This window comes from Puntigrus tetrazona, chromosome 12 (genome assembly GCF_018831695.1).
Source record: "Puntigrus tetrazona isolate hp1 chromosome 12, ASM1883169v1, whole genome shotgun sequence".
NCBI classification, from domain to species: Eukaryota; Metazoa; Chordata; class Actinopteri; order Cypriniformes; family Cyprinidae; genus Puntigrus; species Puntigrus tetrazona.
Window position 1 is genome coordinate 650,784 of NC_056710.1, and position 16,466 is coordinate 667,249.

Below are 16,466 nucleotides of genomic sequence, written 5' to 3' on the forward strand. Positions count from 1 at the left end.
ATTCACGTTTGTGCAGATTTCAAGTAATACCAACACTATTTAGGTTTAATAAATGCTTTATTTTTTTATTAACTAATGCATTTGAGACGTAAGTGTTATTTTTATATTAAGCTACACGTTACACGTGCACGGATGCTTTTAACGCGCACAATATAGATTCACAACGAACACGTATCCAGCATAAAAATAACGCAAGTGAATCATGGAACCCTTAAAATACATTTTATACACTATAAAAGCGTAGCGTTTCTTCTAGCATCTCCTTCCGATCGCTTGAGGGGCGCAGGTGCACCTCTTCAAAGCCTCATGAATATTCCCACTATCACTTATTCACGGATTTGGTTCATGCGCATTCAAAGTAATAACACCATTGGACAACAGCTGGTACATCGTGATGCAAAAAAGGGATTCTCCCAGGATCTGAAGGAATTGTTTGACGCTTTTGCCCCGCGTCGCCAAGGAAAATATTTTGCTCCCACAATATTTTATTTTATTTTTTTTTACTTTCATTTCCCCAGTTCAGCCCCCCCTCCCCTCGCCCCCGTACCAACACAAATCGGTTTATGATCAAAATCTGCATGCAACTAAGGAAATCTAAGCCCGCTGGATATTTCCATTATAGCAGAACGAATCGTTTGGATGAGCGCCTGACACACTGAGACATAGACATTCATCACGCGGACGCAACTGAAGGGAGGCGACCAGCAGACCAGCACTTATCACCAGCGAAAACGCCACAGCAGCCCGCGGCACTCAGGAACGCTCCGGGACAGGATGGGATATGCGAACGGGAGCATACGAGGATACGCGTTTGTGCTCTGGGTCGCCGCGCTGCTGCTGTTCGTGGAGAGCAGGAGAGGCAAGCAGCCCAGGTGCCCCTCTGGATGCACATGCACCAAAGATAACGCCTTGTGCGAGAACGTGAGGACCGTGCCGCACAGCTTCCCTCCCGACGTCGTCTCACTGTAAGTGTCCTGTTTACAGTTCACGTCGCGGCACGGTTTACCGTTTACGCTCGAGCGCGCGCGCAGTGTGCGCGTGTTCCGCGTGCGCCGTTTGCGTCTAAACTGCGCTGGTTGCTTTCCCAACAGATCGTTCGTGAAGTCCGGGTTCACTGAGATCGCAGGGGGAAGCTTTCTCCACACGCCATCCCTCCAGCTTCTGTGAGTTTCTGATAGTGTGTGCGTGTGTGTGTGCGTGCGTGTGTGTGTTTTCTCTCTTTTTCTTTATTGGGATGGGGTGATCACCATGTTAAGTGGTCCAACGTTTGTTCTGAGCAATTACAGCCCGCCCCCCTTTAAAACGGCCAGTTTGGGGACATTCTTCAGCGTGTCTAATTTCTCAAAGCCCTTAAATTGGTGTGAATATTATGCAACGCGAGCCGCTCCGTGAGGGACATGGCCCTGTCCTCGTGATAAACAAATAAGGAAATCTCTGCGGGTTTTATAATGTCACATAGACCCGCTCAAACGCGCATCGGAGAGGCTCGGAGGCAGCGAGTGATGGGTTTCTATGCAAATGCAAAACTCGCACAATGGCAAATGCAAATGTGACTGGCAGTGTTATGCTAAATATGACCAGTCTTTTATCTTTTCTGCCCGGTTTTTTGGTCTGATTGGGCAATAACTTGTCATCTGCACGCATCTTTGTGACAGGGGTCTTTCAGCAATTTAATTCAAAACAGAAAGAATGCTGATGTTATTTAGTCTCCATCGAGGTGAAACCGTGTCTGAACTTCTGAAGTGAAACACATCCGTGGTCACAAATATTTCGTGTTAACCCCCAAAAACGAAAATGTACTAAACATTTACAGACCATTCAAGAATTAGCTTTCTCGTTGAGAAATTTTTTGCATGGCATTACTTGCTCACCAATAAATCTCTTCCTTCAGAACGAAATCCAAACAGCTGATAAAACATCACTATTGTCCACAAGTAAAAGTCCATCTCCCTATTGTCTTTTCACATCACAATCCAGCCAGATATTCGTTTAGATTCATGTGTAAACAGTTCTTTTATTTTGCTTATATTTCTCTCCTAATTCAGACAAGATGACGTTTTGAACGGGAGGAAGCACTATAACGCACATAGGACTTGTGCAATATCTTGATTTGTATCTTACAAACGCACCGTTGATGGACTAGTGATTGTTTGTCAGTTATTGGGATGTTTTATCGGCTGTTTGGAATATTGATGATCAGGTTTTCATTTTTGGGTGAACAATTCTAGAGCAACTAACTTGGAAAGCGAAGTTTGAACAAAGCTTTCTTTTTTTCCCCCACGATTTCTTAGATTGTTTACATCCAATTCTTTTGACTCCATCGACGAAGATGCCTTTCAAGGCCTGCCACATCTGGAATATCTGTGAGTATGACGTTTCAAAACGCTCTCTTTCAGATGACCGCGCAGTTTCGATATAAATGCAACGCTTCGTTTCAGATTTATCGAAAACAACAAAATCGAGTCGATCTCAACCCACGCCTTTAGAGGTTTAAAATCTCTCATTCACCTGTGAGTATATTAACTACAAAATATAAATACATTAATTACGTAATTTTGTATTCATGTTGATTAAAATTAGTTCACAATTGATGTCGACAGATGTATATTTCTCAGTTCATGCTAACTGATGTGGCTAACAACAGAAAATCGTATTGTTAAGTGTTACCTAAAGATTTTTGTTCGTTAGGAGTCTTGCCTACAATAATCTCGAGACGCTGCCCAAAGATATTTTCAAAGGAATGGATGCCTTAACTAAAGTGTATGTATTTTACAGCACATGCCCGACTTTCTTGTTGTGTAATATACAAGAAAAAGTGACATAAATATAATCTGTAAATCCACTGAGCAGGGATCTCAGAGGAAACATGTTCAGTTGTGACTGTAAGTTGAAGTGGCTAGTGGAATGGATGTACAGCACTAATGCCACGGTGGATCAGTTGTACTGCAGTGGGCCTCCATCCTATCAAGGGAAGAAGATAAATGACCTGGTGCCTCAGTCCTTTGACTGCATTACAGCAGGTAATTGTGCACTGGACCCTTCTGAGTAAAACAGATTCTGGCTTTGAAACGAAACGTCTGCTGAAACATCAGCTTTTGCAAATTCAGGCAATTCACAACCAAAATATTATATTTACCTTAAAAATTAGTTGTGTCTATTTCCAATGTGTAAAAAGTTTTGGAAGCGCAAAAGTGTGTAGATATCAAAATAACATTTTAAATAATGTTTTTAAAGGCCCTTCGGGTAATAATGAAGATTTGGAAGAACTAAACCAACTTTAACTAATCTAAAATAATAAAAAAAAAAAAATTCTTGTTTGAAATAACTATATAATGCACTATATCTAATGCCTAAAACTATATTTTAGTATAACAACATAGTTTAATTCTAATACCTGAAATATAGAGATATATATTAACACTTTGTTAAACTTTTTCTTAAACTTTAAATAACAGCGAAAAAAATTAATATAACAATACAATAAAGTTCAAAATATTAAACAAAAGTATATGATACTGAAAAAAGACAGATAGCATGATATGTAATGCAATTTATTATTAAAAAAAAATTTAATAAATCAAATTTAAATTGCAAAAATTTATAGCATAAATAAAAAAAACTAAAAATACTTATGCATTTTATATAGGACAATAATGACAAAATGGTTAATAAAAATTATAAATTGGCTGGGATAATATATTTAATATTCCAACGATAGCTATTGAGTAAAGTCAACTGTATAGCCTTTCACAATACACAAAAAAATAATGATATTAATATTTACATCCTAATTGTCCATATTTAGCTGTTTAAAATGGGTGACAGAATGGTTTGCATAATATGGTGACAATATTAAACATTCAAACTGTTGAGATTTGCTATATAACATAAATACGAGTGCACTGACTAATATGGATAGCGCTGCAATATATTTATATAAAATATGGAAATCTGTAAGAAAGGCTTGGTCATAAAAACAACCAATGGCCACCAAACCTAACAGAAAAACAAATCTTTGCTTGTTTGTTGCAGAGTTTGCTTTAAAGAAAACGCTTGTGTTTGAGTCAATATCCGTGGAGGCCTTTTCATTCGGGAACGATCAGTATGTTGTATATGCCCAGCCTTTCTCTGGAAAATGCAGCTTTATGGAATGGGACCACGTCAACATGGAGTTCAGAGCTTACGACACCATAGAAAGTGAGCGTCACATATCACAGCTCCGAATTGCTCCGTTTAAAGGAACACACCACTTTTTAAAAATAGGCCGATTTTGTCCTGTAGAGTTATACAGTTGAGTTTTACCATTTTTGAATCCATTCAGCCGATCTCTGGGTCTGGCAGTAGCACTTTTAGCTGTAGCTTAGCATAGATCATTGAATCTGATTAGACCGTTAGCATCTCGCTCAAAAATCTCCAAAGAGTTTATATATTTTTCCTATTTAAAACTCTTCTGTAGTTACATCGTGTACTAAGACCAATGGAAAAACGAAAAGTTGCGATTTTCTAGGCTGATATAACTAGGAACTATATTCTTATTATTTCAGCGTAATAATCAAGGAACTTTGGTGTCGTACCATGGCTCTGTGATATTACGCAGCTCCTGAAATTGCTGCAGACTGTTTTCAGGCGTAACTATATAAGTCAAATAGGAAAACTATCAAAACTCTTTGGGCATTTTTAGACGCGATTGTAATCAGATTCAATAGTCTATGCTAAGCTGCAGCTAAAAGTTCTACCGCCAGACCCGGAGATCAGCTGAATGGATTTAAAAAAGTAAAAACCGAATGGTTAACCTTTAGGGGAGCTGAAAAATGAAGAAGAAGTGGTTTATTCCTTTAATACAGAGACTGGACTGATTTTTGATTAGTACACTTCTGTGGTTGTCGTTACAGGCACGTCTACGGTAGTATGCAAGCCAATGGTCATCGAAAACCACCTCTTCATCGTGGTGGCCCAACTTTTCGGTGGCTCTCACATCTACAAAATGGACAGCTCGGCCAATAAATTCATCAAAATCCAGGACATAGACATCCTGAAAATCCGAAAGCCCAACGACATCGAGACGTCCCGGGTAGACGACGAGTTCTTCTTCGTGATAGCGGACAGCTCCAAGGCCGGCTCCACCACAGTGTACAAGTGGAACGGCAACGGCTTCTACTCTCACCAGTCTCTCCATGCCTGGTACCGCGACACGGACGTGGAGTATCTGGATATCGCGGGCAAGCCCCACCTTATTTTGTCTAGCAGCTCGCAGCGGCCCGTTATCTACCAGTGGAGCAGAAGCCAAAAGCAGTTTGACAGACGGACGGACATTCCGGAGATGGAGGACGTCTACGCCGTCAAGCACTTCAAGGTGAAGGGGGAGCTGTTTGTCTGTCTGACGCGCTTCATCGGAGACTCCAAGGTGATGAAGTGGGACGGCTCCATGTTCACAGAGATACAGACAATGCCCTCGCGGGGATCCATGGTCTTCCAACCCGTCTCCATCGGCAACTGGCAGTACGCCATCCTAGGCAGCGACTACTCGCTAACCCAGGTCTATCAGTGGGACACCAAGAAGAGCCAGTTTGTGCACTTCCAGGAGCTCAACGTCCAGGCGCCCAGAGCATTCTCGCTGGTGTCCATTGACAACAGAGAGTTCCTGCTGGCGTCCAGCTTTAAAGGGAAGACGCAGATCTACGAGCACTTGATGATCGACCTAAGCAGTTAGGACGTCGATCGAAAGCGCAGAGAACCAGACCCTCACACAGACGAGCCTATTGTGAAACTACATGCATGATCTAGCCTAGCGCTAATAATAATAATTCCAGATGAATGCCTCTCTAGAAACGCCCTTTGTGTCTTTTTCTCTGTTGTCACCATCTGTTCTGCACTTTTCATTTTTCCCTGTTTTTTTTGTCCCTTTCAACAAAAGCTGTTGTTAGCATATTCTCACGCTTGCCCTGTAGTCACTAAAGAGGTATAATAAGGAAACAACAAAGGTCAAATCAGTTAACTGTTGACATAATAACAATCTGCCAAATAAACTGTTTACATTTTTACGCTGATGTATAAAGCCATTTTTAACTTTTTTAAACAAAATCGACCCGTTTAACTACATTGGGTGTGATAGATTTGAAGCTTGTTTTTGACTCAGTTTCTTTTAATAATCAGAATGCAATAGACTTAGCTCCTGAGGTAAAGTAAACGCGGGAAGGAAGGTTAGTTGTCTACTTGTACTTGTTTTTGCTAGAACTAATAAAACTTAAAAAAAATTAAAAAAAATACGAGTCTGCTTTGTCGTGATACCCAAAAGTGTGAATCCCGTGCATGGAAACGTTCAATTCGAAACGTTCAGTTCCGAGCGTTTCGTTTGGCGAAACGCGAACTAAACGCCAAGACCCAAGAGAATAAATACCCCGTGACATCGACACACAAAGACACGTGAGCGATTCTTTATTCAACGAATTCAAACGCTGCGAAACGTCATTGTCGTCCAGCCGCTCTCCGAACGCGTTTTTGTCTTCCTCTAGCGGCAGAGAACCGCAGGCGCCTGTTTCTTTGTACAAGGTTAATTATTTAACTTGTTGCTCGGTACCATTTCTACCCGAAGGCAACCGTGTGTCAAGACGCGCGGTCAAGGTATGCCGAGCAGCTGTTGTCCTCTGTCATGGGTGATATCAGGCAGCGCAACGGCTCTGTGAGTAATAATGACACAGATTTATCTGTTGTCCCTTGTAGAGCGGACGACATCAGGGTGCTTTGTCGTAAAGTTGGGGACGTTGGGGAGGAAATCGAGTTGCGAACTCGGTCAGAAGTGCCGGCGGGTACGGATGCTGACGCGGAAGACTGCCGGCGGGATAACGGCCCGGCGTTTTACCGGGTTTGTTTGCCGGTTTGCTGTAAGAGAAACGACCCCGACCGCGACGAGAAGGAGGATGAGGATGATGATGATGATGATGATGGCGAGGAGGAGGACAAGGGGGCAAACACAGTTCGGAAAGGTAAAGCGAGTTTAACTCGTACACGATCGGTAGATATCGCTTTTTTTAAAAACCTTTATGGATCCTGAACATCGTGTCCGTTTCCGTCCTTTCTATTTCTACACCTGCGTGACCCCTGTGACACTTTACGGCCCGAGCAGTTACGTTCACCATAGTAACCGTGCTTAAAGCGTTTTAAATGTTACTGTAATCTACTGCTGTAATTAATATAAGATGACTTCATAAGAAATTAAATAAATACAACTGTTAAACAAGGAAACCCCATATTAATTTTCCACGACAATAATGAAAAATCACGCAGTTTAACCATGGTTTTATTATAGATATATATTTTTTGCGTATTGAATACTAACTTTGTCAGCTTCCCTACAAATACCACAGTTAATGTAGCAAAACCATGATTCGTTTGTTGTTACCATGTTTTTTTTGTGGCTTTTTTGTAAAAAGAAATTAGTTGACAGGGTCACTTTGGAGAGTTTATTCTGTAAATAATGAGAACAGTTATGTATCATCAAACCCATTACATACCGTGGTTACCGTCGTTTCTTCTTTATAAGTCCATCGATACTACTGTAAATCTATCATTACCTGTAGTAAATGTGGAATAAATGGCAGAGTTACCATGGTAACGTTTATATAAAAGCTAATAAGAACATGGGTATCAAGCCCCTTAGATACAGTTAACATGCTGTCCACTTTAAAGTACAACATTTGCTATAATTATTGACACAACTACTAGGTATTTGAAACCTACCATTAATGATTCGGCATGACTTTGCAGATTTGTATCAAACCTCTTACACGCATTCAAAGCAGTAACACCGCACCATTGATACTACGGTAACTTTGTAGTAACCGTGTATTAGCCACATGCCGTCAAAATGAAATCAGATTTTGCCAAAACAACATATTTCCGATTGTTTCGAATGCGATCGCTTAGCAGTTCATAGCGATTTTACTAAATAACTGAATATTAGCTTTAGTAACTGTAGCTAAAATGACCGTTACCATGGTAATTTCTTTTCATAAAAGCTGACAGAACAGTTACATTGTATCGATCCCCTTACAGACAGTTACCATTGTTTCTGCTTTTAAAATATACTGTGGTTACTTGTAGCCAACTGTTAACCGAAAAATACGTTTTTACCGTTTTTAGTTCTGCCGTTCAATTCGTGTAACATGGGATTCGTTTGTGCATTTTCGATTACGGTGGTGGCTAATTTGCCGTAATTGTGCTGTAATGTAATACAATAAAGTGCGACAGGTAGCGTCCACATTTCGGAAATGTGAGACGTTTGTGGAGGTTTTGGAATAGTAAAAAGAGTCTTTTAAAATCCCAAAAGTCTTTTAAGTTTCCCAATGGAGAAATGAATGGGATTTTTATTTCCGGAACCCAACTGTAACACTCTGTTGTAGGAAACTGTGCTTACCATGGTAACCTTTGAAAGGGGAACACTTACACTGTATCAGACTTGGCTGTTTTTCATGCTATTTTTTAGATGAGATGTATGAGCAGCCAAGTATATTTAAAAAAATATATATATTAGCATGCTACAGTGATGATAGCCAAATTTATTACCATACTCTGATGTATTGTACATTGAAGTTGTACTTGGTGTTACCATAATATTTTTAGGTTGTCATCTTGTCTCTTACAAAAAGGAAATTGCAAATGACATATATTCACGGGGAGGGGTTAACCAGAAGTTTTGATGACTACGAACAGTACTGGCTTTGTGGGAATCGCTATGTGTGAATCACACCAGGAAGCAGCATGCTTTTCTTTCTGTAGTGTTCTCTCTGAACTGTCAGGTGAAGTTGTTTGTTTTAACTCAAACCCGTATTGTTGGGTGTGTGTTATGTTCCAGGGCCCGTGATCTATGTGTGAGGCCAGGTCCTCAAGGGAAATTTGATACAATTTGGCTTTTGTCCAGTGTTGGCAACCACAGAACCTGATTGAGCATGAGCCCAGCTCACCAACAGGTAGTAAAGATTCGTTTGGTTGCGTAATCATTTCCGTCACATTCGACACCACTTCATTGTGAAGGTTGAAACAGTGTGTTGAGATTCACGCTGTTTCGCTCCCTCCATCTCATTCCACACCAAGATCAAAATTCAGATCACGCCCCACAAAGCCAAATCATGCTGTGTACTTCTCATGTCTCATTTCCATCATTTGTGCAAACAGTTTGTCTAAAAAGACTGTAGTGCTCTCACTTGTTGCTCCAGTGAATAAACATTCCTTACGAAAATTAAATATGGTTTTATTATAATAAAAGGGTAGTAAATGTCCATTTGGCGTGGCAATTGGTATACATTTATATAAAAAAACATCACAAATTTTGATGTAAATTACTAAATTATTTTTCCACCATTGGAGCAATTATGCCTTTTTTTTGTGAATCAGTTTGTTGTAAACTCTGCCGTAAAACCCTGAAGTTATACAGAAATTTAATGGCCATTTTTGCAGTTTAGTCAATTTCCTTTCTTGTGGTTGGTGGCCAAATTTAAATTCACAATCATTTTTTTTAAATCTGAGTTTTGTTCAACCTTGGTCACAAAGATAATTTCCCTAAATTGTTTGCATTTAGTGGCTTTTCTCAGCAAATACTTGTTTATGCATTCAAAACTGATCATTTTTCTCACTGTCCTGGGATGTAAAAGTGTTTCGTTACGTTCATCCACAGAAAAGAAACCGGCGTGTCCAGGGCTGGGCCTGCTGTACTCCTTGTTAGCATCCGTTTTCTTCTCTGCTGCAGCTCTTCTTGTGAAGAAAATCGAGGGGATGCACGCCATCGAAATCAGTGCAATACGGTGCTTCTTCCAGATGCTGTTTGTCATGCCAGCCATGATATATTACAAGTATGAATCTATCATACGAGTATAGATTAATGATATGTTACAAATATAATTCTGATGTATTACAAGAATCTATGAAACAAGTACAAAACGGTTATGAAACAAGTATAAATCTGTCATAAAAGTGTACATTAGATATATTATAATTAAAATCTATAATCCAGGTTTGAATGTATCATACAAGTATGATAGTATAAAAAATATAAATATGATTTATTATAAGTGTATATACTACAAGTACGAATTCATAAAACAAGTATGAATCTGATATTAGCAGGTTAAATGATATTCTGTAGTGCACGTATGTATGTATAATACAATTACGAATTTGATGCATTATAAGAATATGTGATGGTATAAAAATTAAAAGTATAATGCATATATGAATTTGTAATACAAGGACGTGTGTATAATACAAATATAAATCTGATATATTACAAGTTTGAATGTGTAATGCAATTATGAATCTGATACATAACAAGAATATATATGATAATATAAAACAAATGTAAATCTAACAGATTAAAAGTAAGAATAAATAATGCAAGTATGAATCTGAAAATGTTCAAGTAAGAATATACACTAACACAAGTACGAATTTATATTGCAAGTATGAATCTAATACAGATATGAATCTGATATATAACAAAAATATTATATGATACAACTAAGGCGCTATAATAAACGTATGAATCTGATATGATGCAAGACTCTCAAATACAAGCAGTATGCATAAACAAGTATAAATCTGATCAGTCTTTAAGTAAGTATGAATCCGTAATATTACATTGAATATGTATCTCTTGATCTGGTAATTGGATTCCATATTAATTTGACTCCACCGTGTGAGAATAACCTATTTTATTTTTTTTCAGTACTGGTTTTTTGGGACCAAGAGGTATGCGAATCTACCTGTTCCTCAGAGGGTTCCTGGGCTCCAACGCCATGATCTTGTTATATTACGCGGTTCTACAGATGCCCCTAGCCGATGCCACAGTTATAATGTTCAGCAATCCGGTCTTCACCTCCTTACTGGCTTGGATTTTCCTTAAGGAGAGGTGCACCATATGGGACGTGGTTTTTACCGCGTTTACGCTCACCGGGGTCATACTGATAGCCAGACCTCCCTTCCTCTTCGGTGGCGAGCTGTCTGGGATCGAAGGCGACTACACCAGTCACATAAAAGGCACGGCGGCCGCCTTCACAGGGGCGATCGGAGCGGCCTGCACTATGGTCATTCTGAGAAAGATAGGGAAAAGCGTTCATTACTACCTCTCCGTGTGGTACTATGCAGTTCTGGGGCTCCTGGAGTGCGTTATTGTTTTGTTCATCTTGGACGAATGGACCGTCCCGTCCTGCGGCTGGGACAGGTGGACGCTCATGGCCATCGGGCTGCTCGGCATCGCCGGCCAGACGTTCCTCACCAAAGCCCTGCAGATCGAGAAAGCAGGGCCTGTTGCACTGATGAGGACGATGGACGTGGTCCTGGCGTTCATTCTGCAGTTCCTGTTCCTCAACCGAAAACCCACGTGGTGGAGTCTGGGGGGAGCGCTGTGCGTGATTAGCAGCACCAGTGGGGTGGCCGTAAGGAAGTGGTATAACAGCACAAAAAATAAGAGCTGATTGCGTATTATAGTGAGATGAAAAAAGCGTTTTTTATGTTTGCTACAAATAATTGCTACATTAGATACCAAAGAAGCTATATTACTTTAACAATATACATCGAGAGTCTGAGATCAGGACCATACTGTATGCAAGTATATGACAGTATTTTTTAGAGGTTTTGTAGTTTCCTAAAATTCAATATTCTTGTGTGAAGACGACAGATATTTTTTTTTATCAAGATACTACTTTTGAGACAGTGCTGCTTTATCATATAGAGAGTACAGTAGACAGCATAACAATCGAAAGATCACCAAATCTTTTACTCTCACACTCATGCCTTTGCATAGCAGTATGGTTTTTGGAGATGGTTTTTTGATTCTTTTCCATACATTCCGTACATATTCCATAACTTCTAATAAATTGGAACCTATGCTTAATGACTGAAATTAAAAAAATAGGGAAATAAACACTACAAAATAAGTACACATTTAATACATACCATTTCAAGTCACGCGGTTGATTTGAATGAGGACAGCACTGAAACCGAAGTGGTTTTTCTTTAGGTCTGTTTGTCATCGTCCACTTGACGTGAATGATGCCAAATGCCGTTTCTCATTGCATCCCACTCGTTTTCATTGTATGGAAAAGAGCAGAGTGAACATTCTGCCAAACATCTCAATTTTTCCGTCATGGAAGGAAATTTGGACTGACACGAGGATAAACGCGATAAACGACGACAATTTTATTTTTTGGTACAAACTATCCCTTTAAAACCCTTTGCACTTTGTTGTTGACGGTGTACTGTATCTGGTATTATTTTTTTTAAAAGGAAAACACAGGGTCAACAGTGCGTCTGTATATTTTTGCCTACTACATATTAAGGTCTGTTCTGGTAAATTCTGAATTATATGTGCTTAAATATGCAATCAGTAATACGTTCTGAACCTTCATGAACCACTTGAACTCTGTCCTTATGTACTTTAGACATACGCACATGTTCGTTTCACAAATATTTGCCTGATATAGAATGAGTCACACTTATTTATTTATCGGACATGTGTCTTGGCACAGAGATGACTTATTGTGAGTTGTTACAAGCGGCTGTGACTGTCAGTATGGACTATTCTGAAATTCAGTCGCTCTGACATGGGTGTGTTTTCCCTTTACATTTATTTAATTTGAACATTTTATTTAAACCTGTTTGTGTAAACTGACCTAAAAGCACTTTACACTGACTTGTTGTGTCAGTTTTTCGTCATTAAAAGCACTATTAATGGTTTACTGATACATCACCAGCAATTTCTGGACATGCTGCCTTCATTTTTTTTTTTTTTTTTTTTTTTTAAATCTGATGACATTTTATGTTAATGATACATTAATGTAAGAGCATATCCCTCCATATTATTTATTGAACAAGGTTGTCGATTTGAATAATGCCTGCTGTAGATTTCACCTTGCATATTTATATGACTTTTGAGCTTTAGTAGTTGAAATAAATGAAAGATTCTTACCTCGCTGAGTACGTCTTTTTTTTTTCTGGAAACCTTCTAAATTTGTAGGTTACAATGTGGTAATCATGTGACTCTGACCTCTGCCAAGTGGTTAAGAAGGATTATAGCTGCATTCTTGTGGATTTTCTGTTCTTTCTCTCATTATTTTGTGATTTTACACCTTAGACGGGATCATTTTAATCGCACACTTCGCGATTCGCGTATATGTATTTATGTACGCTCTGTTAAATGCTATGCACAGCGGACAGCACCTACGTCATCATCTCACCGATCACGTGAATGGGTGCCATCCAAATAGCTGATAAAAAGATCAAAATAATCCACACAACTCTCATACAATGTCTTGTGAAGCAAAAAGCTGCCTGTTTGTGAGAAACAAATCTATCATTAAAGCTTTGGCAATATCAGCTGTTTGCACTCTGACGGCACCCATTCACATTCATTGGTGAGCAAGTGATTTAATGATAAATGTCTTTAAAATCTGTTCTGGTTAAGAAAGAAACAACTTTACTCGGATGGCCTGAGGGTGATTAAATGTTGAGCTAATTTAATTTTGGGGTCTTAATTTCCTTTTATATTTAATTTTAGTGGTTCTGTATCCATCATGAAAGGCCTTCTAAAAAGAACAAGCTGTTTTTGCCTTCTATCCTCAAACAAATGGCTCCAGACTGTTTGGTAAGCAACACTAGACATGAACAGCCTGTTCCAATACACATTATTAACAGATAACAGCAGCAGGCTTTAATGATAGATCAACACAGTTTCAATAAACACACATGGAACACCTCCTTCTAATTAAGGCTTTAGCAATTTGAGCACCCTTTAATCTCCTCAAACAAACATTTTCAGAAATATCGGTGGTACCCAACTCCTTTTTTTTAAAATATACAAATGTTGACAGAAGATATGGTTTGCTTTTTATTACTTTACACAATAGATTAATTAGCCTAAAATTATATTATTCTGACTTTTATTGCATTTTCCTCACCAATGGCTTACTTTGAAACTAGAGAACGCCTTTGAAATTTCCTAAATATGTAGCAAACAGGACTCAAAACTGTAATTAGATTTCAGTGAAGCAGGATTAAAATGCAAAGACGAAACCTTTAAAATCTAAGGTTTACATTCTTGCCAAATAAGTTAAAAGGATATCGTTTGTTATAATGTGCAATGATGTGAATAGTTTGTGAGTATTTTTTGTCAGCAGCTTAATCTGTAATTATTTGAGAAAATATATTTTATCTTATTTATTATTTTATTTATCATTGATTTAAATTTTGTCCAACTCTGATGTAAAGCTTTCACTATTAGTGAATTTAAACACGCACACACACACACACACACACACACACACACACACACACACACACACACTCAGGATGTTATATAATAATTAGAACATGCTTATTGTTTCAATCTGATTACATAAAAGCGCCTAGTCACTCTAAGAGGGTATATTCAAAACGGTTTTGTCAGCATCCGGTTATCACTCGTCAGTGGGCGTTACTATCCAGTAGAGGGCGGAAGTGTAACACAGATCACGAGGAGACAAAGACAGGTTCAGATCAACCCCATCTTTAATTGTTGAGACTTCAGTTGACGAAAACCTCCCCCTTGCAGGTGTTCAGATGGAAAGACAAAACAAAAAGCCCACAGGGAGACAGATCAAGAACTTCCACCACAATAGAAAACACTTTCGTACAAACCTGGGTCCGGTCTCATTTAAATCTTCACAGCCGCGTGATGCCTTGTTTAGTCTCATCCCAAAACACATTCGAAAAACCTGAGCTAAAAAACAAGCAATTGTGCCTGCTCAGTTCATGCGAACGCGAACGATCGTTGCGCGAAGGCCAAAAACTCGATCATAAAAGACTGTCATAGTGAAACTGCAACTCACAAAGGCTTGCTTGTGTGGTTTTGTAAATGAATTGCAACTGGAAAGCAACGGCTCCTCATGCTGCAGGATTACATGTGACAGTTTGACTGGGAGTGGAAGAACTGCGCATTCTTTTTGGATGGCATAAGAGTTCCCTCCTCGTGGACCGAGAATCGGAAAATTCACTGCTATTCTGCCGAGAACACAAACCTAGAAGTAAATATGCGTTGGCGTATTTCTATATGATAATTGGCCCAATAGCCCATTTTATATTCCCTTTGGTATTTCTTTTAAAAGGCCGAGTGGCGTACGGTTGGAGGCGTTGGACACGAACCCCTCTGTTTGGTCTGTATTAGGTGTGGATTACCACCGAGTGCGTAAACAAAGCATCGGAAAAAAAGAATAAACCAGCACAATGCTAAATCATAAACACGTGTTTACTGCATGAAAACATCTGTTTTTCACTCTGCGGTCTTATTCGTCCAATAAAGCGATGATATAATTAATCTGGTTTGGGACAACAGGAAATCAAACAATGTTATCAATTCGTCCAAAGGAAGTAACCTTCAGATGTAGCCAAAACCAGGTAATCTCCATGTAGCCTTCCCACGGGCGCGAGGCAGCTTCACTAATTATAATTTAGAGCTTTAAAGACCTACCATGGTGCTTTCACTAACAAAAATAAACAGAAATAATAGAAATATTCCTATTTCAATGCCAAAAATGTTGTGTTGACATTATTGCGTCGCGTACGGCTTATTGAGTATTGTCAGAAGTTTTATCTGTTGAAAATTAAAATAATTATTTTAATACGCGCAATAGAGTCCACACACGTACAGAATAGGGGCTTTATTTTACATTGTGATTATGGATTTTTGCAAATTATCTATAACACAGCTCTAAGCGAATGAAAGCAAGTTTTCTGAAAGCTATTGTCTCTGAAAAGTCGAATGTAATTGAAATGAGTTATTTTATAATGATTCCCAATGTTCATGTTCATGTTGACGTCGACGTGAAACATTAGTTTACTGCCCGCCCACTTGTTGCTCTTTTAGCTTTGGTCTGAATGAATCCATTCTTTGCCATTAGGTAAAAATAGCAGTAAAAACAGCAGCACAAAGCAGCACTGCTCACAAGAGTTGCTTTATGAGACATTACAGGCGTGATAAAATAGAAATGAGACCAATCCTAAAAATGAATACGTATTATTTGGCATTGCATGCACGTGGACCTGTTGTTGGGGACTCCCAAAACAAAAATACGAACCTATAATAGAGGCGCTTTAAATGAATTGGTTGAATAATTCAATGACTCATTCTTGAATACAGTCACTTGTCACCACCTACTGGTGTAATGTTGTATTTTATGTAATTTGTTTGTAACATTAAACTGTAGAGTTATGGCATCAAACACTGATTTAGTGTCAGCTATATTACTCTTGAAAAACACCTTGGCCAATCTAATTTGAGGATGAAATGAAGTACTACTGAAGTACTAAATTATTTCCAAATAAGTCGCCCACCTCCAAACAGTATAGCGTGACTGAATGAATCAGTTTTGAATGAACTGATTGGATGAATGATTCAGTGGCTACAGTCTCTTGGCTTAATGTTGGAACCTGCTGAAAGGGTC

The 16,466-nt window shown here is 38.9% G+C and overlaps 2 protein-coding genes across 2 annotated transcripts; both read left to right on the top strand.

Moving 5' to 3' along the window:
• Positions 1–552: 552 nt before the first annotated feature.
• lgi1b (leucine-rich, glioma inactivated 1b) lies at positions 553–6,264 on the top strand. The gene is made up of 8 exons (XM_043253645.1): positions 553–965; positions 1,092–1,163; positions 2,292–2,363; positions 2,439–2,510; positions 2,689–2,760; positions 2,851–3,020; positions 4,033–4,197; positions 4,893–6,264. The coding sequence occupies exons 1-8, from the start codon at positions 775–777 to the stop codon at positions 5,708–5,710; spliced, it is 1,632 nt and encodes a 543-aa protein (XP_043109580.1). The 5' UTR covers positions 553–774; the 3' UTR covers positions 5,711–6,264.
• A 251-nt stretch (positions 6,265–6,515) lies between these two features.
• Positions 6,516–12,957, top strand: slc35g1 (solute carrier family 35 member G1). The gene is made up of 3 exons (XM_043253646.1): positions 6,516–6,983; positions 9,671–9,845; positions 10,718–12,957. The coding sequence occupies exons 1-3, from the start codon at positions 6,650–6,652 to the stop codon at positions 11,463–11,465; spliced, it is 1,257 nt and encodes a 418-aa protein (XP_043109581.1). The 5' UTR covers positions 6,516–6,649; the 3' UTR covers positions 11,466–12,957.
• The last annotated feature ends 3,509 nt before the right edge of the window (positions 12,958–16,466 follow it).

Excerpts from the sequence above, each read along its gene's own strand:
- slc35g1 (XM_043253646.1), top strand. The coding sequence starts at position 6,650 with ATGGGTGATATCAGGCAGCGCAACGGCTCTGTGAGTAATAATGACACA. Across the intron at positions 6,984-9,670 it reads GGCAAACACAGTTCGGAAAG|AAAAGAAACCGGCGTGTCCA; the intron begins GTAAAGCGAGTT and ends GTTCATCCACAG. Across the intron at positions 9,846-10,717 it reads CCAGCCATGATATATTACAA|TACTGGTTTTTTGGGACCAA; the intron begins GTATGAATCTAT and ends ATTTTTTTTCAG.
- lgi1b (XM_043253645.1), top strand. The coding sequence starts at position 775 with ATGGGATATGCGAACGGGAGCATACGAGGATACGCGTTTGTGCTCTGG. Across the intron at positions 2,511-2,688 it reads TTAAAATCTCTCATTCACCT|GAGTCTTGCCTACAATAATC; the intron begins GTGAGTATATTA and ends TTTGTTCGTTAG. Across the intron at positions 3,021-4,032 it reads CTTTGACTGCATTACAGCAG|AGTTTGCTTTAAAGAAAACG; the intron begins GTAATTGTGCAC and ends TGTTTGTTGCAG.